Source organism: Pagrus major, chromosome 22 (assembly GCF_040436345.1).
Source record: "Pagrus major chromosome 22, Pma_NU_1.0".
NCBI classification, from domain to species: Eukaryota; Metazoa; Chordata; class Actinopteri; order Spariformes; family Sparidae; genus Pagrus; species Pagrus major.
The window spans coordinates 29,454,446-29,479,874 of record NC_133236.1 but is presented as its reverse complement, the minus strand read 5'-3'; the positions used below and the strand labels follow the sequence as shown (position 1 = coordinate 29,479,874).

The 25,429-nt window shown below is 45.3% G+C and overlaps 2 protein-coding genes across 3 annotated transcripts in view; one reads left to right on the top strand and one right to left on the bottom strand.

The window, feature by feature from the left end:
• Nucleotides 1–250: 250 nt before the first annotated feature.
• Nucleotides 251–6,004, top strand: LOC141018127 (toll-like receptor 5). The gene is made up of 5 exons (XM_073493022.1): nucleotides 251–466; nucleotides 1,693–1,752; nucleotides 2,707–4,990; nucleotides 5,063–5,151; nucleotides 5,324–6,004. Exons 1-5 carry the CDS (start codon nucleotides 284–286, stop codon nucleotides 5,558–5,560), a joined length of 2,853 nt encoding a protein of 950 aa, XP_073349123.1. The 5' UTR covers nucleotides 251–283; the 3' UTR covers nucleotides 5,561–6,004.
• A 5,145-nt stretch (nucleotides 6,005–11,149) lies between these two features.
• disp1 (dispatched homolog 1 (Drosophila)) overlaps nucleotides 11,150–25,429 on the bottom strand; it is a 75,383-nt gene continuing 61,103 nt past the window's right edge. For both annotated transcript variants that reach the window (XM_073493156.1, XM_073493157.1), the window contains 8 exons: nucleotides 20,471–20,500; nucleotides 19,677–19,800; nucleotides 18,850–18,977; nucleotides 16,345–16,439; nucleotides 15,978–16,075; nucleotides 14,105–15,694; nucleotides 13,701–13,964; nucleotides 11,150–13,528 (listed from right to left, as the gene is read on the bottom strand). In XM_073493156.1, coding sequence (XP_073349257.1) covers nucleotides 11,711–13,528; nucleotides 13,701–13,964; nucleotides 14,105–15,694; nucleotides 15,978–16,075; nucleotides 16,345–16,439; nucleotides 18,850–18,977; nucleotides 19,677–19,800; nucleotides 20,471–20,500 — 4,147 coding nt within the window. In that variant the 3' untranslated portion in view covers nucleotides 11,150–11,710. The remainder of the gene's footprint in view (nucleotides 13,529–13,700; nucleotides 13,965–14,104; nucleotides 15,695–15,977; nucleotides 16,076–16,344; nucleotides 16,440–18,849; nucleotides 18,978–19,676; nucleotides 19,801–20,470; nucleotides 20,501–25,429) is intronic.

Genomic DNA, 25,429 nt, shown 5'->3' with positions numbered 1-25,429 from the left:
TCTCAGCGCAGCATATCTCTGATCGATCCGAGCTCCATTCAGGGAACAAGCGTTTTAAAAGTCGTCAGCTCGTCGTCTGGCTGACGCACCTGGTGAAACACGACTTCAGGCTTTTTACACGGCAGCATTATGATGTCGTTATTTCGGCGTCCTTCAGGTCCGTTTATTGTGTCACGTCACACAGAAATCTGTTGGTTCTGGCTTCGTGCCGCCCAGTGAAGCAGAACATAATATGAGGACGTTGCGCAACAACTGAAGCGAAACTCAGGAAAGCTGTCTTCACATGAGGACATTAGCTCACTCGGGATGTTGCCACACTCCTCAGTCTGCAGGACGGAAACAACCGGAACATGTGAGAAGGTGTCGGACTGTGCAGAGCAGTGACAGGAGAGGCGGCAGTCTGCAGGAGGACCGAGGCTCAAACACTGGAAACACTGGAAACACTGGCGCTGAACAGCAGCTGCAGGTAACACTCACCTTTATATCTTCACCTTCAGACCACATCTGTGGAGAGGAACAGTAAAGCCGCTTCACGTGTCGGTGTCTGGTCTGTAAAATGGAGCTTCGTCGTGCAGTAAAGTCTGTGAATGTGTCGTGAGGACTGGAAAACGTAATTAATATGGGGGAGATGAAATGAGATTTAATTACACAGTGGACCGGTCTGAAACTGGTTCACAGTCCAGATCTGATGAGTCTGAGTTGAGTGGTTTTGGACCTGGACCTGGTCTCATGTGGTGAAGACGTGAGAAAAACAGCGAAATGGCCCTTTTATTTGCATTTTCACAAATAATAAGTCTCAAGAAACCAGTACTCCAGTATGACGTCACAGGAGCAAGGACGATATGTATTTATATAATGTCACAATCAGCTATGAAGAGCGACTTCCCTGCTAAACATCCACTACCAGAGACAACTTGAAACTTGAAATTACAGAACTTTATTTAATTACAAAAGCTGGAAAACAGCTGACCAGTTTTCCAGTCATGAGAGAAAAAGCAGAATTTCCTGGAAGATTATCTAAACTCCCCAAAACGACACAATGCAGGACAGTACGAGCAGGAAGCCAGTGAGCCGTTTGCTTTATATCTCCCGGGATAAATAAAGTATTTTTGAACTGAACTGATTTCCTGTTGCTCCTGATGAGAGCAAACTTCCAGCTTGGTTACTGGTGTTCATGCTATTCAGGTATTTAAGTTCAGGCAGCCGTGGATAAAACTGATAGGAGTCGCTACAATGTGGTGATTTCAGAAAAATGACATCACTTCACAGTAATGCAGCCTTTAAAACAAGGAAGAGGCCACAGTGATGTCGGGTTCACTCTGTAATAACTCATCAGCCGACCCCAGCAAGAGTTCCTGTATTAGAGTGGAAATATTATAATGTTTACTCAGATTGAATGTGACAATAATGTGAAGTAAACCTGAAACTGTCCGTACTTAATAAATCTGAAGGTGTAAACTCCAATAAAACCTAGAAAGTGACAGATGCAACAGAAGTAATAATCATGAGACGATATGAAACATTTGATTAGCTCACAGCAAACATGTCAGCTGTTTACAGGAGGTTTATCATTGAGTGGTCGTGGACGACAGTGAAACATCAGTGAACCATGAACCTGCTGAGTAAACTCTGTCACAGTTCAGGCTTCAAGCTTTGCTCATCTGTTGACTTTCTGTGTGGACATCTTGTCAGAGCGAGGACAGAATGTGGACACCGGCTCTCCGTTTGGTCGTCGCCGGCTTGTACCTACAGGTATGTGAATAATATTGATCTCAGAGCTGATCAGTTGTGCTTCTCTTCCTAAACTGAACACTTAGTAGCCAGAAAATAAGTTTAAAAATGTAAATCTAATCTGAGAATCAGACGAGAATTCAAGAAAGAGTTTGATGTTTTAGAAAATGTTAAATTTAAAATATGCTCATTCACTTGCCTGGCGAGAGTCGTTTGAGAAGATGGATACCACCGTCTTATTTGTTTAGCAAATATAAAGCTAACACCAGCAGCCGGATAGCTTAGCTTAGCTTAGCTTAGCACAAAATATGAAGACAGGGGGAAACAGCTAGCTAGCCTGGCCGACACTAACAAAACCGGCCAAGCAGAATTAAGAAAAACCCAAACGATGCTGTTTTGAGTCTTCATGCTAAGCTAAGCTATCCGGTCTTTGGCTCCAGTGCAGTATTCATCATACAGTCGTGAGAGACACGGTTAAGTTAACACGACCCGGCAGGACTTTATCTGAATGAATGGGGAGAGAACCAGGACAAAACGGGTCAAATTTGATAAAAGCCGCTTAAAAAGTTTGGAGAGTCTGCCCCAAAACAAGGGCTGAAACACTTTTTACTGCTGGTTATTCTTCTACCTGTGTTCAGGGTTTCGTGACGCCGACGTCTTTCTGCTCCAGAGTTGTGTGATGTGACGGCGTCTGTTCATCCACACAACTTGAACAAAATGCGAGTTTAATGTCTAATGTTTGAATCGTCGAACCTTTCTTGGTAATTCTGTGAAGTCTGCAGCCGCATCTGATCCATCGAAACTGTTGTTGTTGTGAAATGCTTGAAGTGGGTCGTCTCCTCTCTTATAACGTCTGTGGTTTCCATCGTCTCATCTAACTCTCTGCAAGAAAGCAAATAAGCTGATTTCCTAAAATATCAAACAATTCAGTTATTTTTACAGTTTACAGACGTGATCTAATCTTCCCACCTGCAGGTATCCACATGCTACCAATCATGCATTTTGAATGGACTTAGAGCTTATTGCGCCTTACAGCGCCACTACTGGGTTCCCGCTCTTCCTCCGGACATCACCCACCTCTTCCTGGAGATGAATTACATCAGTGAAATCAACAGCACCTCGCTCAGACGCTACGAGCAGCTGCTACGGTTGGATCTGGGAAAGCAGAACGTGCCGCTCGTCATAAGGAACGGTTCTTTCCTCATGCAGAGAAATCTGAGAAAGCTGGTCCTCGGAGACAATGTTGGCCTTCAGCTGGAGCCGCGGGCATTTAAAGGACTAAGCAATTTACAGCAGCTCTTTTTGGATCATTGCAACCTGAAAGACTCCATATTGGCTGAGAGTTATCTGGAACCGCTCGTGTCCCTAGAAATGCTCGACCTCTTTGGTAACCGAATCGTGAGACTCCGACCTGGGCGGTTCTTCTCTGCACTCACGCATTTCGAAGAGCTGAACCTCAAATTGAATCCGATTGAAAGATTATGTGAAGACGATCTCGCCGGTTTCCAGGGAATACACTTCAAACTCCTGAACTTGAACTCTAATCACTTAAACAACATGAATAGCAAAGATTTTGACTGGGGAAGATGTGGGAACCCCTTTAAATGGATGACCTTTGAGGTCCTTGACTTATCTGGCAGTGGGTTCAACTTGGACTCATCGCGTCAATTCTTCAAAGCAATAGCGGGGACTTCAATTACTCGTCTCAAATTCTCCGGACATGTGGGCAAAGGCTTTTCATACGACAACCTCCCTGATCCAGATGAAAGTACATTCGAGGGCCTCAGTGCGGTCGACCAGTTAGATCTGTCTGGTAATTGGATATTTGCTTTGCAGAGGGCCGTTTTCAATCATCTAAAGGTGGCAAGAATTATTGACATTTCCAAAAACAAAATCAATCAGATTAAAAGAAATGCCTTCGATGGTCTTCAAGGACATTTACGAATGCTCAACCTGTCATCCAACCTCCTCGGAGAAATACGTTCGGAAACATTCGCCAATCTGATGGACCTGAGGGTGCTGGACCTGTCTTACAACCACATCGGTGTTTTGGGAGACAGAGCGTTCAGCGGTCTCCCTTTATTACGAGCTTTATATCTGACAGGAAACTCACTCCGAGACATGGGGTTTCCTGCGTCGTTGCCAAATTTGGATTATCTCGTTCTGGCCGACAATAAGTTGAGTTCACTGTATAATCTCACCAACTTGGCCATGAACAGTATCTATGTCGATGTTTCAGAAAACAGATTAACAAACTTGGAGGATGTTTATGTCATTTTTTCTCATTTTAATCGTCTCCAGAAGTTCTTCTATGGCGGCAACTTCATCAAGTGGTGCACGCTAAGTCCGAGCATTTCAGCACCTTATAATAATAGTTTGCAAGTGTTGGATCTCCATGACAGTTCCCTGCAGATGATTTGGATGCAGGGGAGGTGCCTTGACCTGTTTGATCATCTAGAGAACCTGCTTGCTCTATATATAGGCTTTAACTCACTAGCGACTCTCCCAGAAGGAATTTTCAGAGGTCTGAGGTCGATCATAAACATCGACCTCTCCTACAACGCCTTAACCTATCTGCAGCCTGGCGTCTTTCCGGTCAGTCTGAAAAGACTTGACCTCACGAGCAACTTCCTAGCCTCACCAGACCCCACGACTTTTCAGTTTCTCAGCTCCCTCAACCTTGCGTTAAATCGGTTCCACTGCGATTGCCATCTGGAGAGTTTCCTGCAGTGGCTAAATGTGACAAATACAACCTTCCTGAGCCCGGTTGGGGAGTACAGATGTGAGTTTCCAGCCGCTGTCCATAACCTTCCTCTGCTGAATTACTCCACGATCATCGAGCCGTGTGAGGAAGACGACGAAAAGGACGTCCAAGAGCTCAAGTTTGTCCTCTTCATCTTCTCTGCTCTCGTCGTGGTCATGGTCATTATAAGTGGGATTGTTTACGCTCATCTCCGAGGGCGCATATTCATCATCTACAAGAAGATCGTTGGTCGGGTTCTCGAAGGCCCCAAACCGGTCCCTCCTGTGGACGATGTGCAGTATGACGCCTTCTTCTGTTTTAGCAACAGTGACTACAGGTGGGTGGAGGCTGCTCTGCTGAAGAGGCTGGATAACCAGTTTTCAGAGGAGAACCTCTTCCGCTGTTGTTTTGAGGCCAGAGACTTCCTGCCAGGCGTGGATCACATTTCCAACATCAGAGACGCCATCTGGAGCAGCAGGAAGACAGTGTGCGTCGTCTCCAAGGAGTTCCTTGAAGGTACAGGAGTCACATAATTAATTGAAATATCAAAGAGGCAACAGAAACTAATCGGGTCATGCTTCTTTCCAGACGGTTGGTGCTTGGAGGCGTTCAGTCTTGCACAGGGCCGGATGCTGGAGGAGCTGACAAATGTCCTGATTATGTTGGTGGTAGGAAAGGTGTGTTGAAGTTCCCGAATTTCATTGTTTTCATTCGTTCTCTGGCAGTTGCTAAAAGTTGTATTTAGAAGTGTCATTTTTGTTTGTGTTTGTTAAGTTTCGTCTACGTGTGGGTAGAAATGTGTTTAAAATAATCAACTGTTCAACCTGTGTCTCTGACATGTGACTCAAGGTGCCTCACTACCAGCTGATGAAGTACAACGCAGTCAGAACGTTCGTCCAGAGGAAGGAGTACGTCACCTGGCCAGAGGACCCTCAGGACCTCGAGTGGTTTTACGAGCGGCTCGTCTCACAAATGCTCAAAGACACCAAAGTGAAAAAGTTTGCAGAGGACAGACCTGAGCATTCACAGTCTGACGTCCCACTGGAGAATGAGGACGTCATCGAGCTCGAGAACATCGGAGCGTGAACTCCGACTGTGTGCTGAAGAGACAACGCTTTAATCTGGAAAACCTGCTCCACCCTGCTGGTGTCACCAGGACGCAGCATGTGTTGTCCGTTACGTGTTGATATGATGATAATGCAGAAGAAGGTGCCTGAGATAATTCATGCTGTACTTAACTATTCCAGGGCACTGATTTCCATTTAGACAGTCAGGTTTATTGTTAACTGTTAAATATATATTTGTCACAAGTGTTTGATAACCACATTTGAGGGATCATTTTGTATGTATGCTGATATATCCACGTTCTTAAATCCTTATTATCGGTGTTGGCATCTGCCCCAAAAATTGAGTATCTGTGAGGCTCTGCCAGGAAGTTAGTACTGAGGCTCCTGAGTACGATGAGGAAGAAGTTCTCCTTTTGCTTTTTTGATTCACCTTTTATTTTAAGTATTTAATGTGACGTCTGCCACAACCTGCTGATTCTACTCTGCTTGTGTAAAATACTTTTGCTGCTGTGTTTGCAGCAGCGCTCCACAACTGTACAAAGAAATAACTGTTATTATTATTGGAATTAATCAAATCTGAGTCTGAAAACTTGCTAGTCGGCTCCCGTCACTTGTTCACCTGAAGAGCCTACAGGCAGATATCACGTCTTTGAAACACAGACGGTCACTGAACCGTGTTATACGAGTGCAGCTCCAGGTCGACCTGAACACAGGTGTGTAAACAGAAGTGTGTGTTCAACTGTGTTTGTTAATATTTGATGAGCTGCTGTTGATCTGATGATCCCGACGTTACGTTTGTTTGCACAAATTATTTTCCAGAATCTCAAAATAAACCTTTTTTTTCTCCAAATGGTTTGATGAGCAGTGATTATATTTATACCGGCCTGAAAAAGAAAAGCAGTACATGTAAAGCAGCTGATTGCAGCTCAGTCACCAGTTGGCGACATTTTACATTTCTGGAAACTACAGATGTGCCAAAACTTTCATTTCAGCTTCATGATGTGACGACGCTGCGCTCATGGTCCGGTCAGGTTTAGGAACAGAAACCACTCGGTTAACAGAAGTAAAAAACGATGTTGTGGCTTGTTTTGGTTCTGTTTCCACAGATTGTCGTGGAGGCTTTTCAAAAGTACCAGAATGATGTCGCAGCGTCGTCTGCGTCCAGACTCTCATTACGTCTCTCTGGAGTCACTCGTGTAGGAATACTGACACCTACTGACGACCTACAGCTGCTGACTGACATTAACACTGAACTCCGAAGAATTCCTGCTTCGTTTAACTTTCTTCCCTGTTCGGACACATAGAAAAATAACCAGAACCCTCTAAACTTACAGTCGATCCACAAAATATCTTTTTATATTAATCAGAACCTGTTGAAAACAGTCTTGAACAGTGGTCTCTCACTTGACACTGTGGCCTACAGCTGTATCTCAGGACATGACATCAGCTCATACACGTGTCATCTGAACGTGTTGAGACACATGTTGTATGAATGTTGATAGAATCTATGAAACATTTAACGTGTCTGTTGTACCATCTCACATTTAATTCTGTCGGGAGGGCAGAAACTTGACGATCAGAAATGATTCGACATTCGTTGGGATCTTTTGTCTCTAAACTACCTCGATCTCTGCCGTGGTTCTCGTCCACCGAATGTAAACCTCTATCTGAAAGACAGTATGACAGTTTTCATGTTTTCATGTTTTTAAAAATCAAATCCTCAGATCTAATATAAAAGATATCAACCAAAGACCGTATGGAAAGAAAGCACGGGGTCCAGCGGCCCGACTGAGTAAAATGAAGAAGGAGCCCTTTGTATTTTTACTGACTGTCTTCACCACTAGATGGCGAGTGTCAGCCGTGAGTACTGACTCTTCCTGTCGGCCTCGGATGATCAGTGAGAACCCACCTTCACTGCTGAGGGTTCAGTGATCGTCACATCAAGACTGTTTCTAATCTCTGTGGGCGTGTCACATTCAAGGATTCCTGTTAATGACTCTATTTCATCATGACAGCAACTGCAAACCATCCGATCTCTGGAAACACTGTTGGTGTGTGGGACTGTAAGATGAGAGTGAGTCTGAGGTCAGCCGGTTTCCTTTCATTTGAGCCGTGCGTCTGAAAACAGGAAGCTACTGGGCAGAGGAAAGCTTCCGTCCTGTTGGCCCCACCGCCTGCATCCTCCCAGCCTTTATGAGCCAGCTGTTCTGAACATTACAGCCCGTCTGCAGGCTCCTGCTGCTTATACACTGTGGACAGTCCATTAATCTGAACGCAGTGCAACATTAACATCTGTCCGGCCTCCTTTATTGTGCACTTGTTTAAAATTTTCTGGGATTTTTTACCAGTGTTGGACTCGGAAAACGCTGTTGGTAGCGGCCACGAAGTCGTTTGTTGCAAATCACGTTCAGATTATAAGATTATCAGCCACCTTTCGCATCAGGAGGTGGAGGGGACGGAGGCGTCACGACGAGCCAACAAGGCTGCAGGACTACAGTTCACACCACCGGATGTCTTTAAGGAGCCCTGTGAACATTCACAGCTGTTGTTGTGGCGACACAAGCCGGACCATCCCGATCTAATCCAAACCGTGATGCTTTCCTAACCCTAACCAAGTGGGTTTTGTGTGTAAACATAACCGGAGACAACAGAGAAATGGAAAGTTCATCCTCAACAAACGTGAATGTTGCAACACGAAGAAACGTTCAGTGTGAACTTCTCTGTGGTTCTGCAGAAACGTTCTTTACTAATGTTTGTTCTGGCATTTGGGTCGTTGACTGAGAGGTCGGTTTGAGAAGTACGGAGCCCTGAAAGTGACAAGAGCCAGTAAACAAATGATCAGATTAGTGGAGAATATAAGTGAATACCAATACTTCAGAATAAATCAATATAATTTAGTCTCACAGTCTTTCATGAGCTCATGTTCTCAGTTTTCTCACGCACAATATTTCCTGTTTTCCTCAACACATTTACAAAAGGTAGATTTTTGGGTTTCATTCACAGGACGGGTCCGCCGACGTCTCAAAGCGCCAATATTTAACGAGTTGGTCGTGAGACAAACGGCACCTTTAATATGTTCAGAAATCTACAGCTGTGCAAAGATGAAATTCAATTTCAGGTAGCTAGCTAAAAAGACTGATGCTCAGTGTGTTTAGCTACCAATGTTTTCTGGTAAATTAGCCACACACACACACACACACACACACACACACACCCTTGACTGCGTTGGACATGTGTGGACACACCCACCTCAGTGTGTGACCAGTGAAAGATAAATTAAAGACTGAATCAAACATTTATTTATTATTATTTATTATTTTATTTTTATTATCTTTTTGTTAGTTTTAAAAAAATAAAGAAAAAGTTTTAAAGTGTTATAATTTCCATGTTATTGTTTAAGTAATCAATCAGTTATCTGTCACTGGTTTCGTCTGTTTGGGTTCTGATAGATAAAAAATGATTGGCTCTCCTTCGGATCAAACGACAAAAACGGGAAACCTGCCTCTCTTCCATAAATCTGGACCGGTCCAGCAGCTCCACCAAAATCTAATTTGAAAAGTGGAAGCAAATGTTTGCCTTGTAAACAAACTCTCCAGCTCAGCAGCCTCTTCAGTTATTTCAGGCCTGCAGAAAGTACTCAGAACAGACACACATGCTTCTGAGATTCTCCCTCACGGGGAAATGTAATAAACCTGCCCCGCGGCCACAGCTAATATTTGACCTCTGTTTAAGCAAATATAATTACAGGGATGCTCACACAAGCCTGAGGAGGGATCCTCTGGGGGGGGGAGTGGACTCATCTTCACTGCAGTGGTTGAGAGGAGGAGGAGAATAAAGGCGGCCGTGGAGAATCTGAGGCCGAGGGGAACAAGCTGATCTCTGTGAGCCAAAATAAGATCGCTCCTTCCACACCGTAGCATCAAGTGAGCCCAGTGTGGGTGGTTCACTTACGTAACGTGTTTTATGGGACTTGTTTGTTTGTGGAAGTGTGTTTTGAGGTTAAGGGCCGTGATGACGGGGATGAGAGGAAAGATCCAGCAAGCAGCCCAGTGGTACTTTTCCTCCCTTCTCTCTTCTTTCTTCTTTCAAGCCAGAGCAGCGTCATCCGTCCCGTTTCCAGCTGCTATTCTGAGCCAAGGTTGAGGTGGAAACACATTTCATGTTGAAAACTAACGCCTGTTGATGACTTCTCACAGAGCAGCGCCTGAGACGTCAACGCAACCCTTTAAGATGGTGATGAAAGATTGGGTCCGAAATTATGATTTAATGTGAATAATTACACATTAAAACGAAATGCGAGATCTGCGAGAGTGTGAAAAAGACTCATCTGTGCTTCAGGATGAGCTGCGTTGTCCCCAAAACACACCCACTGTGAAACCTACTAACTAACTTAGAGCAGATCAGCCTCCAGATTGAACACTGGAGGAAAGACAGGCAGCAGGAAGAGGACTGACTTTACTTCTTTTCCCAGCTGACCTGAGGGGGGAACAGGTGTTTCTGCACCTGGCTGCAGATGGAAATAAGGACAGAGTAAGTTGAAGGGGTCATAGAAGGAAACGGGCGCGTTACGTCTACGTCTGTCAGCTGTAAAACAAGGCAACAGGGAATATAACCCTCTGGACAGCTGATGAGAGATGATGTAGTTCCTGTTTCTAACATCTGTCTCTCTCACCGTTGAGCGCTACAATTTCTTCCTGAGCTAGTTGCTAAATTTGCCCATCTGTCGATTTGGTACCGGTACGTGTGTTTATCAGTTTTGCTGTAAATGTCTTGCTGTTGCCCAAAATGTTACGATGACAGGGATGAGACTGAAACACAGCAGCACAGTCGAACAACAGGCTGAAAGATGGAGTCAAGGTCCTTCAAGCAACTTCCTTCAGACACACGTGGTCATTTAATCCATTGTTGTTGTAAACATATTGATTATAGCTGTGCTCCTTTAATATTTTCACAATAGTTTGGAGAGGGCTGTAATACAAAGCAGTCGTGAAGAGGTCCTGTTCCAAAGAGAAAACCAGCAGAGCAGTCAGCAGATTTTGCTCCAGTGCTTCTCTGGAAATGTTATGAAAGAGCAACTCATTTAAAATCTATATTTTTTTAGACAAACTGCCGATGGCAGGCGAGTTGTTTGTTCAGTGCCTTGTGCCAGACTGTTGTCTCCCTGTAATTAGCGCCGTCTGCCTCAGCAGGCCTTAAAGTTTTCAGTTGATGTAATGCATGAAATGAAGCGCACAATGCCAGTTTTATTATTCTCTACCCATCTATCAAACCCGGTTCTGAAATGGGGTTTTGCCACTTTGGCACCGAGTGGTAACTGAAGTGGACTGACCTGAATTTGTAGCTTTGAGAAGATGAGATCCGTCTCACAAGCTGTAATAAAATATGATTATTATACTTGTGTAAGTCGAGGCTACATGACCTCAACGACCTCGGGTCAGAGGGAACAGATCTGCTCTGAAGGCGCCAGCAGTTATGAGACAATGAAACAGGTGTTGTGATTAAAGATACATCCTCGTCTCATTTTATGGACCTGTGTGTGTGTGTGTGTGTGTGTGTGTGTGTGTGTGTGTGTGATTAGCAGAGCAAACATTAGCAGAAAGCAGGACAGTAGTGATAAAAAAAGACATTTTAATCATACAGTATATCTGAGGCATGTGGCGACTTGCACACTGAGAATCTAACACGAGCTCCCACAAACACAAGAAGTGTCAGGTAACAACTTTGAACCAGCTTGTAAACGTGGCGCGTTTCCACCGTCGCCGCTGATGTAATCGTATCTGACAACGTTTATAGATAATCACACACAATATCACAATACAGATGCTGTACGACTCGACGTTGGTGCAAACGGCTGCTGTGTGAGTATATTCAACACTTCAGTTAGCAACATGTCATTGAGGTGTGTGTGAAACTTCCCATAATTTCCCATAATGATGTAGCTGTAATAACAGTGCGTGCTTCACTGTGAAATCAAACAAAATGTGGTGAGTACAAGAAACATGTAAACAGAATATAGTGAGCGGGTCCAAGGAAACACGCTGAGGCACTTGGTCAACAGACACGTCACAGACCTCGTCTGACTGCAGATACACTGTACATGTCATTCCTTGTTTTTTGGACGTCTGCCATTTGTTCTGAATTAAGATCTTATTAAAATATGGATTTATCATCAACACAAGCTTTCAGAGGAGGGATTAGTGTTTACTGCAATAGGAGGCACGCTGGTTTCAGTTTTTGGTACGTTAAACTCTGAAGCTGAATTGCACTTCACTTTCAACGTCCTGTTAAAACAGTAGAGTTTCTTTGGAGAGGCGGAGGACGCCCGCTGTCTTTTGGAGTTCTGCTTGCACTTTTTGACACTGTCCTCCCGTGTGACGGGAACGCTGTCCAGCTTCTCCTGGTTACCAGGGATTTTACAACAAGCATCCATCTGCGTTGTTGTATCTGTGGTCGTGGTGGTGGACACGTGATTATCACCACCACAGTGCTCACCGTGCTTTGCTGTCTGTCTTCCTCTGTTTGTGTATGGTGAGTCCGGTGGGGGGGAGGGGCACTGAGTCTGAGGTTGTGTTGGGGCCGGGCTGCTGGCCGGGCTCGAGGGCCTTGTTTCATGTTTCTGATCGTCCTCTTGTCCCCCGGGCTGTGAGCCAGAGACTGAACCAGGAGCTGGGTCCTGGTTCAAAGCTGTGCTCGTGGACCTCTGCTCTCTGGCTGAACCGGCCTGCAGGCTCGCAGCGTGGATGCACTTCCTGAGATGGCAGCTGTGGGCAGGTCCTTGCCTGGGGGCCACCACTCTTCCCTGGGAGCAGTGGTGGAAATGGACAGGGGGGCAGTGGATGTAGTGCATTCGGCACTCCATGTGTGTGTAGACTGGGTCCAGGGTCGCAGGTAACAGGGCTGCATTCTGCTTGCTCGGGCTGCTTCCTGAGAGAGGGAAGAGCTGAGGGGTGGGAGGGCAGGAAGGAGAGTCCTGGGGAGGCTGAGCACAGGAGTGGGGGGTCCACTGCTGAGGCAGGTGAGGAGGAGGGTCCCCACATGTGCAGTTAGTGTTCTGAGAGTACTGACACCTGGATGGTGTGCTGAGCGCGGCTACAAGCCCGTTCTCAGGTCCGGTCCTGCCCCCCTCAGTCTTACTCTTATAATGGACGTGTGAATAAGGGCCGGTGTGGTGGTGCGGAGGAATCCCATTAAAAAGCTGAGTACACACCTCCTGCTCCTCTCTGGGTTTGTCTTCAGTCTTCTGACCGGACGCCAGCGGCTCCAACTCATAGTGCTCCGCCTCCCCACCCCTGCCGTCCAGCTGGTACTTCCCCAGGCCGGAGCCTTTCCCCTGAGAGGAGGGGCTCATGGACGTGACCTCCGAGAACACCTGACACTGCAGCTTCTTGGGCAGAGGGATCTGGCCGCAGGTCCCCTGGGGCCCCAGGCAGCGACACATGCACTGAAAGAAGAAGGTAGCAAAGGCCCAGCTGATGCACATGATCAGCATCATGAACGTGCCGAGCTGAGTGTAGGCCAACACGGTCGAGGGCATCATCATGGCCCCCGCAACAAAGGTGGTCAGCGCCGCCATGGCGATAGCAGAGCCCATGCGGCTAAGCGAGAAAATCACCTTTCCTTCACGGTCCGGCTCTGGGGCGAGCCGGTAAGCCACGCCATAGTGGACAGCGAAGTCCACAGACAGCCCGACTGCTACGGAAATAGTGACGGACTCCAACACGTTGAGCTCCCAGCCCAGAAGCACCAGGGAGCCCACTGTGACGAATATGGTCCCTGCGATTGACAGGATGGCGTAAAGACTGATGATCACATTCCAGGTCGTCAGGAGCATGACACTGAAAGCCACAGCCACCGACAGCGCCATGGCTATCAGAGTGCCGCCGGACAGGCTGTCCTGCAGGTCGTAGAACTCCAGGTTGCTGATGAACCAGCCGTGGCTCAGGCCTGCTGGGGCGTAGCGCAACTCCTCAGCGATCCAGGTGTCCACCTACAACACAAACACAAGCAATGTTAGCAGGAGCAGCAAACATATTGGTGCTGTTACTGTAATGCAGCCTTTAAAACAAGGACAGGACAACACATCCATAATATAAGAAGATGTACAGTCTCATATCAGGTTGTGTGCAGGTGTGTTTGCTGTAACGTGAAATGTGACCCACCTCTCGGTAGAACTGGTACATCTTCTCATAGGCCAACGTGAAGAGGTAGGTGCTCTGAAACTCTAACACTATGGCTCTGATGGTGTCGTTGATGTCGAACCGAGGTCCAGGGGTCTTGCTGTCCAGATGGTAGTTGGTACTCCGATCCAGCTCCATGATGGCTCTCTTGATGCACAACTCAAAGACATCCTGCTTGTAGGGGAAGGTGGACTGACTGCAGCAGGGGTAGACCGACGCCTCCTCACAGTCCTGGTTCTCCATCCACTGGTAAATAAACGGTGGTTATACTTTACAAATATGTCTTCAACATTCAACTGTCTTAACTTTGTATTTTAATGAGAAATGTTTTGTGGGCTAAGAAACTTGCCCAACTTGCCGTCAGCATTAGGGTTAGTGGGTCTCACCTGTTTGAATGTCTCGATGAAGCAGCTGGTGAAGTCCTGCTCCTCCGACTGAAAGACGAAGCTCTGATTTCTGAGCTTCTGGCAGAAGTTGAGGATCCACAGCTGAGCTGCAGGACTGGCGATGTTGAAGCTGCTATCCAGCATCAGCTTTCCCTTGTTTTTGGGATTCAAGGGGTCCCCGTTATCCACGGGTGTCACGCCCCAGATGATGGTGATGGGCATGTGGAGCTCCTCGCCGTGATGAACCCTCTCAAACATGAAAAGCTTCTTGTACTCTGCGTCGTAGCGCTCGAACGGGTGCGAGGATCGGAACACCTGAAACTCTGCCAGCTCCAGAGACGGGAGCTTCATCTTTGGGTTGACACAAACCACATAGGCCCCGCCCACCGTCATGGCGAGGAACCAGAAGAGCCAGAGGTAGCGCAGTTTGATGACTATGCAGGGCAGCACCTTCTCAAAGAAGATCCTTGACGCCTCAGAGACAGTAAAGAGGCATTTGCTGGCCTTCTGACAAAGACCTGCCCAGAACACCCGGGTGCAGACACCTCCCTCCTGGTGCGGAGGCTTGGTGCAGGGGAACACATTAGGCAGGTAGCGTTCATGCAGCACCACCACAGCAGGAAGCCAAGTCACCATGAGAATATAGTTCACCAATATGGCAGTACCGGCGTAGACACCAAAACAGCGAATGGCGGTGATGTTGCTGACGTAATTGGCATAGAAAGCTGCAGCGGTGGTGAAGCTGGTGACAAACATGGACAAGGCAGCATGTTGTAGCGTCACACTGACCGTCTCTGACAGCTCGGCATGCAGCTTATCAAACTTGGTGTAGTTCCACACGTCGCAAAGCACAAAGGCGTCGTCTGCACCGATGCCCACCAGGATGATGAGGGCCGTGAGGTTCATGAAGGGGAAGAACTCAAAGTTGAAGACCATTCGGTAAAGAAAGTAAGACACGATCAGTGAGCTGATGATGGCTATTATCGTCATCAGAGTGATGAAAACTGAGCGTGTGTACACACACATGACCAGCAGGACGATCACTATGGCTATGGCAGGATACACCGTGTCTGTGAGGAGGTAGTCCTGAAAGAGGTCGTGTTTGATGCCAAACTCGATCCCTGTAACTGTGGTGATGCCGTCTGAGGCGTTCCAGTTCTCAAAATTGTCTAAATAAATGTTCATCATAGACTCTCCTTTCTCTGTGGGGGAGAAGAGCATGCTGTACTTGAGTACAGGTGGAGGAAACTCCAGGCTCTTGGGACTGAGGAAGTCTTTGTCCACCAGGAAGTGAAGGATCTGGTACACAGCGTTGTACTTGGTGCACTTCCGGGGCACACTGGCACACTTGAGCTGGTCTTTCCGTCGCAGGGCCATGTCCCAGCAGTCAGATGCCAGAGTGCCATTGTGGTAGTACTTGGCACATGAGCGCAGGATCTTGAGCGTGTGCGATACATCACGCTCTGTGATCTTCTGGCAGGACGACCTGTTGGTGAGGACGGCAATGTAGTTACCAAGTGTCCAGCTGGGACAACAGGAGGCATCGTTAGTGCGCTGACAAAGACTCCAGTAGTCCCGATGGGAACGCACCTGGGGACAGAGACAAACAAAAATATATAGTTAGAACAGACAGAAAGAGTTACGTGCTTCAATTGTAAAACTTGTTTAAAAAAGCAACTGCTAATTTTCAGTTTCAATGAAAATGTTTAGTCACATTTGTCAGACTTTTGGGTGAATGTGTGATCAAAGTCGCTGCACCGTGCAGCTTCTTTAAGTTTGGACTAAACTCTTGAAGCTGACTCTGTCTCACTGTCTCAGTATCTTCAGTTTTGCTCGTGGCAGAGGATCGTGCTGTCCCACATACTGTACGTACCCTTGTGTTGTCCAGATTGCACATAGATTTGATGGCCTGAATGCTCCACAGGTTCTTCCCCTCGGCTGATGTGAACACCAGTCTGGAGTAACTGTCACCTGCAGAGAGAGTTTTATTACTTGAATGGGAAAACCATTTTTCCGGGATTAATAAAAGTTAGGAAATATGAAACCAAAACAACTCTACCATCTGCCCGATATCAGCTCCTACCAAAGCTATGTAGAAGATGTGCAGCTATACCTGCTGTTTGGTTTTCTCTTACCTCTCACATACATTATACATGTCATGGCATCATATCAGTGTCTGAGATTAATCTGAAGCTGCCCAACATTATATTTTTATGTAATGTCTGTATTCAAACTCTCACCTGGAACATCACAGAAGAACTCTTTACTGAAGTCCCACTCTGCTTGCCGTTTGTCTCGATCGAAGTGCTCATCGGGCCACCGCGGCTCCTGGTGACTGCAAAACAACGAGAGATTAACACTGTGATTACTCTGATGTTCAGAATGAGGTGAAAAAGGTGGAAAAGTGGCTCTAAGTAACAATCTGTAGCAATTTACATGTATTAATCACTTTTATATTGGTCATATGTGAGTGGTTTGTAACGTGACATGAAAAATGAGACCTTCCCCGTCGGAGCACCTTTAAACTTGAAACATTACCAGGATCTTCAGACACTGTTTGAGTCTGATACTGTTTCTTAATGAGTCTTTAATGAGCAACGACTGATGCATTTAGTACGAAGTCTGTTTTAAATTGTATTTATTTTGTTCTCTGAGTTTTACAGCACTTTGTAAGATTATTTATTATCATTATTATTTGTAAGATTAAGGGCTGGAGATAAAAACAAAACACTGTACCCCTGGAGAAGAAAACGGTACTGTTGCTAATCAGTCCAGTCCAAGAGGGAATAAAGGAAGACATGTTTGCATAAAGATATAAATCACCAAACAGTGAACAGAGATGTTGTTGCGTCTGAGGCTGCATCATACAAAGTGAAGGAAGCAGATCTGATGCTTAGTAATGAAATAAGCAGCAGTAATTGCTGTTCCCACAGAAATCAGATGAATGACTCACTACAGTATCAGCATACTAGTGTCATTATAATAATAATCATAATAATGGCTCTGACTGAACAGGGGGCCGGAGCGGGTGATGTGCAGACAAGTCTTTGGCATATGTGTGTATGTGTGTATGTGTGCGTGTGTGTGTGTATGTGTGCACTTTTTGTAAGAATAATGCTGCAGTGTAGCGCAGTGCCTACATGCCAGTGAGCGAGCGAGAAAGGCAGAGTAATCAGGTGGCTGTCAGAGAGAGACTGAGGGGTTGACAGACGGAGGGGATGAAGCACGGGAAGCTTGCTGACAGCAGCAGAGGCCTCTCGGTACACCGTATGCACATAAGTACACAATTACATCTGCAGACAGAGTGTGGAGGGAGACGGACGGTAAGACAAAGGCAGCCACAGACACAGCAGGAGACAGAGAGGAAGACACAGGCTGCAGCTGGAGGGACAGATTCTCGAATCTGCAGAGTGAAGCTGCAAGTTTGAGAAATTCTGACCACGTAGATACAGGACATCAAGTCTGAGGCATGATTTTGGTGTCACTGTAACAGGGCAGAGAAACAATATAAAGGCAGATGGGAGACTTAAAGAGGTCATATTCTGCTTTTTGTGTTTTTGCCTTTCCTTTATTGTGTTATGAAGCATTTTTGTGCATGTAAAAGTTCTGCAAAGTGGAAAAAGCCAAAGATAGTTACTCTCTCCCACAGAAAACACTCCTGCACTGCCTGAAACACCTGGTTTGGAGTTGAGCCTTTACTTCAGTAACTTATGTGCATCACTATGTAACATGTGTTATATAAAAATATATGTTTATATATTTATAATAACATATTTACACTCCAGTCAGTCAGCAGACAAATAGCTGCTACTGCTGTAGCTGTGTTATTTTAGATCACACTACTTTGCTCTGCATTGACCCGCCCTCCTCTGCCTCTGATTGGCTACATCCTGCTCTCACCAAAGATAGAACAGAGGTGAGATGTCTCACTCTGTAGCTAAAACGGAGCGTTCAAGACACAGTGTGTAAAGAGATGCTGCAGCGATGCACCATATGAGAAAAATGATGTGTTTTTGAAGATTAAAGTAAGTAAACTTTTTCTACTAGGACGCCCAAATAAAAGTATGAACCTGAGAATTAGCACAATATGACCTCTTTAATTTGTAGTTTGGGAGAAGCCTAACTTTGATTTAAACTACAGTAAACATCAATACTGGTTTTGCAGATATCAGATATGAGCAGTGATTTGAATGCTTCGTGCATGAAGACCAGAAAAGTGAAGTCAGAGTTAGAAACTGAAAAACATGCAAAGACCTGCTCTTGATTAGTGAACAGTCTCCCACTGACAGCACACAGTGGACGACCTTGTGGATGGACAGATCTCCACTTTGCTCCCCTTTTCTCTCAAGAGAGGACTCAGACTTTTCAGCATGTCCGTCAACAGCATCCTTCAACTCCTCCACCGCCCTCCCCCCAATCCTCCCACTCCAGTCTCCAATCCCGACTCCCTCGACCCCTCAATGAGGGAACGAATAATTATAATATGGGCTGCTATTGTGAGAAAACAGTATTTTTGCTTTGGTGCTGAGTGCCGTTGGATTGTTGCCCCATTAATGTGAAAAAATGAAGCGTTTTCTGCGAGTAGCTACATCAGCGGGAGGTTTTTGAACACCATGTTGTCAGTGTATGTTAGTATAATTCTGGAAATGTCACTTTTGGGATTAAACAGTGAAGAAGGTCTTCAGTGCTGTTAAACAGAACGTAAGAAACAGCATGTGTGGGTAGTGTGAGAGGTGTGTGTGTACTTTTTGGCCTGCTCATCAGCATATTTGAAGGGATAGTTTGCCAGCGTTGCTTTGTAGCCCGTGTTCTTCACCATGTTGTTCCATGTGACCAGTCGCTGACCAATGGCTGTTCCCCGTGGCTCAAAACCCTTTTAGGAAGAAAGAAAATGATAGAGACAAGTGTTGATAATAAAACAGTGGATTCTCTTCTTCTTCACTTTTTTTTTTTACTTTATACCAAGTTTCTATTTGAAGAAGTATTTTGGAAATGTCAATCACAGTTGTCAGGGGATGAGACCAATGATCTCTTGATCAAGACTTGATAGTCAAACACTGTGCTGACAAGAAAGCTAAGAAAATCTAAACCAATCTTGATCTAAAAACCAAAATATGAAATCGAATCATGGATTTGGAGAATTTTGACGCCCCTCACACTGACCGTTGTAGTTGTCATTCATTGGATATCTATTCATCTTGATATTTGCACACTTCACCTCCCACCATCACACTGCTTCTATGAGCTCATACTGGATTGAATGGTTGCTCATGGAGGCGTACAACGTATCACAGATCACATATCTGCGAGTGGATCTCGTGCACAGTGATCTGGGTTGTCAACATTACTCCCAACACATAAACAGAACCACACCTGCTCAGTACCGAACCAAATGAAACTAATAAGATATTCATACAGAACACTGGGGAGGTGCTGGTCCATACGTGTGGTGGAAAAACTTTTATCATTTTAAATCTTCTGAGCTGAAGCCGACTCCACTGACCACACACCCTCAGAAATCAATTTTCAGGAGAGTTTATTATGAAAGAAGCGTATGGTGGGTCGCACTCACCAGCAGAGGGTCCGAAAAATCAGGCAGGTCGGGCACCAGGATGCCCACGAGAGCGCACACCACGATGAGCACTGTGCACACCCCCAGCACCACCACTGGCCAATCAGCTATCAGCTCGGCATAGCTGGAAACAAGGAGGAGACTTTAAGTAACATACAGGATACGCCTCCCGTCATATATACATAGAAAGATAAACACAAGACTATTACTCATTCAAAATTTACTACATATCAAAAACTCTAGAAGTGATGCTTAAGAGTCAAACGGAGCCAGTGAGCCTGCTGATCCTCATTTGGCTGATGAGTAATTCAAAATACTGAGAAAAGGATGAACTTTTAATTACTGAATAATTACATCTGGATGAAAAAAGGGGCAATGAGAGGGAAAAGGAAAACATGAGTTGAAGCGTGCTTGATTTCGGCCTCGCTTGATTAGATATAGTGTACACCAGTATCCATCCCTAAGCAATACTCATAACACTTGTGATTTTGGCTCTAAACCTTTCTGAAAGCCCTGGAAAAGCCTTAATCCTTTATTAAACAGTGTCCTGGATTAGGTTTGAGACTGCAGTATAATGGAAAGATGAGGAGATCCAAGTCGCTGGCTAACAGAGGCCAGGTACAGAGAGAGAGACGCACAACTCCCGTCGATAACTCTCATGACTCACTGCTGAGGAATGACAGCTCCACGGGAGCAGTGATGGATGGATGACAGGAATAAAGGGAGGAGGAGGAGGAGAGAGCTTTGTAGTCCAGAGCATCAACACAGAAGAAACAGATTTTGGCAGGTCTTACCTTTTGGGGAATCGAAAGGGCCTTGGAGGGCTGAAAAACAAAAAGAGGGAGATAAATCAGGTTTACATTTTGAAGTCAAAGCAACAGCCAATCAAAAACAGATTTGTAGAGACTTTTGAGCAAGAGTGGACATCTTTTCTTCATAATCCTGGTTTTTTCCTCCCCCAGCAGCGAGCACACCTTGGGGTACTGGACCACTGCAAACATTAAAACTGACGTGGCTGTCAAAACCACTTTCCAGTGAATTTATCATAATGCTCCTGGCTCTTTTTTCACAAAGTGCTTGTGTTTCTAACATAGATGTGCCACACACAGACAACTGAGGCCGAGTATAAAACAAATACATTAACACTAAAGACTGAAACAGACATGAAAACTCCTGCCTGGCTCACACTGACCCTGAGGGATTTCTTGATTGAACTCAAACCACATCTGAAGGGGGTTTCAGGTCAGCTCAAACCAAAGTAAAGCCCCAAATGCTCCAAATAACTGTATAACAACAATTTTCAATCTGATCTGAGCTTAAACCCATGCAGCTACACGAGAAATGTGACATACAGAAACACAAAGACGCACATGACTGAGACTTTTTCAGACAGTTTCTCCTGGTTCGTTTCCTGTGATGTGGCCTCCTGAAATTGGCACGTTGGACCCAAACACACACCAACACACACACACTCGGGGCCTATCTGGACTTCTCGTCAGCTCCTCCTGGGAGCGGTGGGGAGCGTCCGGTATGCCGGGAGCAGCAAACGCCCCGGGTGGAGGGGAAGAGGAGGGAGGGAGAGGAAGTAGGAGAAGCAGATATGGCCGCCTGATCACAGCGTGGCTGTGGCAGATAAATGATACGGGCTGAAGACGTCGGGGGGGATATGAGGACTAGTGTTTGTGGAGAGAATACAGGAGGAGGGAGGAAAGTGACAACGTGCCAGGAGATACTGTTATTTCCTGAAAGGAAGCTCCAAAAGATTTAAATGTCTTCTCATTTACAACTGGTATTAAAATGCAATCTCACTGTCTTGCTCATGTCAGCAGATCTCAGTGTAAGGGCTGTAAATCTCAAGTTTCACCACGACACGATATTTGCTGATATCACAAGTCTGCAGTGATACGATGTCGATTCGAGATGATTTCGATATGAGATGATCTCATATGTCCATTTAACACAATCAGTTACATTTATATCAACTCACAAAAAGAAACTAAAATATGATTTGACAGTTTTATTACTTAAATTATTTTTATCAGTGGCTCCAGACATTTAAATGGAAACAATCTGTTGTCTTTAATGAAAACAAAGCTCTGTTTAGAAAGGAGCTGAGCATGGAGGGAAACGTGACACAGACGTGCCGTGGGAATTTCAAAATAAAGGTGTATCTTAAAGATGGCGGCGATTTGAATCGATGTTTTCACTTTGCATCGATGCTGTTGGATCGTTGATCACTGAATCGATATATCCATCCAGATTAATGTATCGTTTCAGCCCTATACACCCCGTGTTTCGGGCCGTTTTAAAGCCACCCGTCAAAGGTAGCTCCAAAAACATGAAGGGCATCACAGAGGAGAGCGTTCGCTTCACTGAGACGGCATCAATAACCACCCAGACGACTCCCCGTCAGACGAGGGGCAGACGCAGCAGATGGGCCTCTTCTCGGATTAGACGGACATTTTCAGACATACCCCATCAGAAAAGACATTTGTAAAGATAAATGTTCTGCTTTAATAGCCCAGCTAACAGCTAAGTGTATTTCTCAGTGCATCACAGATTGTATCCACATCTCCACTGTGTGAAATCTGCCCTTAATTTACCCTCAACAATGACACAGAGAGTTCAGTGGTCGCTCTCTGCTGCAGCCAGTCATGTTATTAGCACTCAGGATATCAGTGCTGTGATTTAAGGCCGGAGAGGCTGCTGTTGTATTTTCGCCCGTCAGAGCAACATGTGGGGAATGTTATAATTAGTGGTAATGGGACGCACAAATGATCCGGAGCTATTGGTGAGGAATTTTACTCCACGGGGGGAGGGGAGGGTAGGAAGGCTGTAAATCCCTTTCAAGGCTTCACTGGACACATTAATATGACAGCCAGATGTCAAGTGTTTGTTTTTTTGTTGTTGTTGAAAAACTGTCTGGACGTTGTTGTTGTTGTTGATGATGATGTTGATGTTGCAAATGTGATAAATATGTAAATGTCACTTGACAGAGTTATAGATGAGAATCTGTTTTTGATATTCTAACTCAAATATCAAATTATTCTTGATTATAATAATATTACTGACTTCTTCCTTAAGTTGGACTTTCCCTTCAACTTACAAAGTGACCTTTGACCCGGTTTAAACCAACAATGCTTAATGAAAACCACATTTTCCGTTTCCCCTTCTTTGAACTAGTAGCCAAGGGAAAACTCTGTATTGCTAATGTAATTCCTTTCGCTCTGTCTCCTGTCTTTCCATGTATGGCCTTGAACTGCAGACCTCAGGACACAGATATGGCCCAAAATGGAGGAGACGAGTTATTGGAAATAGTTGGAATGGATTCATAAAAGCGCCTTCAGGCATATCTATTTGTCTGCTGAGCGTCTGTTTTGAATTTTGGTCTGCAGCGCTTCAATCTGAGTCCATTTCAGCCAATTGGACGAAAGCGTAGCATACCTGAACCCCGCCATTTGGCCCCCAGAAATTTAAGCGATGAAGATGACATATATCAAAAATCCGTCAAGCCAGCAGCAATAACTTATTCTGCTCTCTTAAAACTCAGGTGACCTTTCTTGTAACGATTTTAGGAGATTAAATCCAGATTTGGCAACTTTGGGACCTTTATTTTGGCCTCAGTCTGTCAATAGGTCATAAACCAACACACAGCAGACCTTATTCACATGAAAATAAATGTATAAAGAAAATGCCAGAGGGGGGAGGTGGGGTGCTTGGTGTGTAGAGGTAGTGTTGACTGATGGTTACAGAGGCTTTAAATTCAGCAGGATGACAACCCACCGCGTCAGGTTTCCTCCCCGACTCTCTGATCACAGACGCTCATGACACCTCGAAAGAAAACTTAAAGCGCAGACTCTCTCTCGTCCTTTCTACCTCCTCCCTCTCGCGGCTTCTGCCCCCTCTCTTATTTTCATTCCCTCTCCCCCGGCCCTGACTAACCTTTCAGTGTTATTCTATTTACCAGAGGGAGAGTGTTTCTGGATCACTGGGCTAATTAATAAGGTAAACACAGACTGCCAGCCGCTCACTCAGCGCTGTGCTGACAGAGTGGGGAAACAGAGAAGCAGTCGGGGGCTGCGGAGTGTGTGTGAGGCTAAGCTGTGTTCATGTGTGGGTCTGCTTACAGGACCTACACACCAACAGTTGAGAACTTTTGCAAGGTGATCCAAAATGGTGGTCAGAGATGGTGTTTTCGGAGAGAGCTGATTTTGAGCTTTAAGGCCAAAGTGTCGTCTGACCACATCTAAAGGGAGAAGCGTTCGTGCCGGACCCTTTCGGACAGCCTCTCCCAGTGATGTGTTTGTGTGCACACGGGCCAATCGGTGCTGATGATCGCTGGATTGTCAGTTTCAGAAAAGTTACAAATATTGTCGGAAGTAGCCTCCAAATCCAAAGTTGGAAAGCTGCAGGTTGGAAGGCTTTCAGATGTGTGTGGGACAAGATTTATGAGACCGATCTTATAAAGTTTGACACGTGATAAACCTGCAAAATCTCAGAGTTTAGTGGCTTTAAGTGCATCAAAGTGTATCACTCAGAGAAGTGTGTCAGGGGAGGAAATGTGTGGATACGACAATATTTTTTGTCCACCTTAAAATATTCTGTCTCACTGCTTTTGCATAATAAGTAACAATTCTGCATTAGAATATCTTAAAAAACGACAAGCTGTATATTTTGTTTAATTATTATGTACTTAGATGTCTCAAACAATGTTCAGACCCAAACAAATAAAAACAAACAAACATCAGAGTAGGTGTTATCATATTGAAAAACTTTCATTTTGACTGTTTTGATGTTGAGGTGAGCAGTTTTCTGATCTGAGTGAATGTGACTGTATTTGCCCATGAATGCGCACGAGTATCTGTATGTGTGTGTGTGTGTGTGTGTGTGTGTGTTATTGTACCGGACTGTGCACGTGTGCCGGAGGGGGTTGAGGGTTCAGAGACAGGGGGGAGGGGGGTTAACTGTCAACAGACGGGCAGGTAAATATTTCATGAACAAGGCCTTCAAGTCGGAGCAAGAGCAATTACTGTCAAACGTCGGGCTGCTGGGCCCGCCTCGGCCTGATTAGTGCCTCGCTGGAACGCTGCACACAATTAGAGGCTCGACCTAGCCATGAAATAGGTCCAAGCGACCGGCACTCTCCTCTAAATGACATCATGAGACTAGTTAGGCAGAAAAACACTGCGCTGTGCCTGACAGAAGGCCTGTGTGTGTGTATATCTATACAAAGACTCGTATGGCTGAAGCAGAATACTGACAGGGATATTAACAATCTCCAAAGTGAGCCTCCGTGTACACAAGATGACATTAACAAGACTGTAAATATCAAATAGGCCCAAAGGGAATAAAACCACGACAGTGTTAACACTTTGTGACGCACAAACAGTTCAATGAACAGCTCTAATGTCTGAAAATGAACTTTTTACCTTTGCCATTATTCACACTGAGGTCCAAATGGGGCTTTTTAAAGAAGCACATGAAAGTGTGTGTTTGTCTAAATAAAATGAATTAGGATGAAATTAGCTGAGCAGCGCTTCTGTAAACAATCATAAAATCCAGCAGTGTAAACACTTTGACTACTACAACTCAGCACATGAGAGAGACACCCGACCAGAGTCAGAACGAGGGTTATAAATCGGACACTCTGTGGTTCCCAATGGCTTCAATATTTTCTCCAGCACACTCCTCCGGCCCGTTCTAACCTGAAAAATGTGACAACTGAGAATATACAATCTGTCACAGGAAACAAA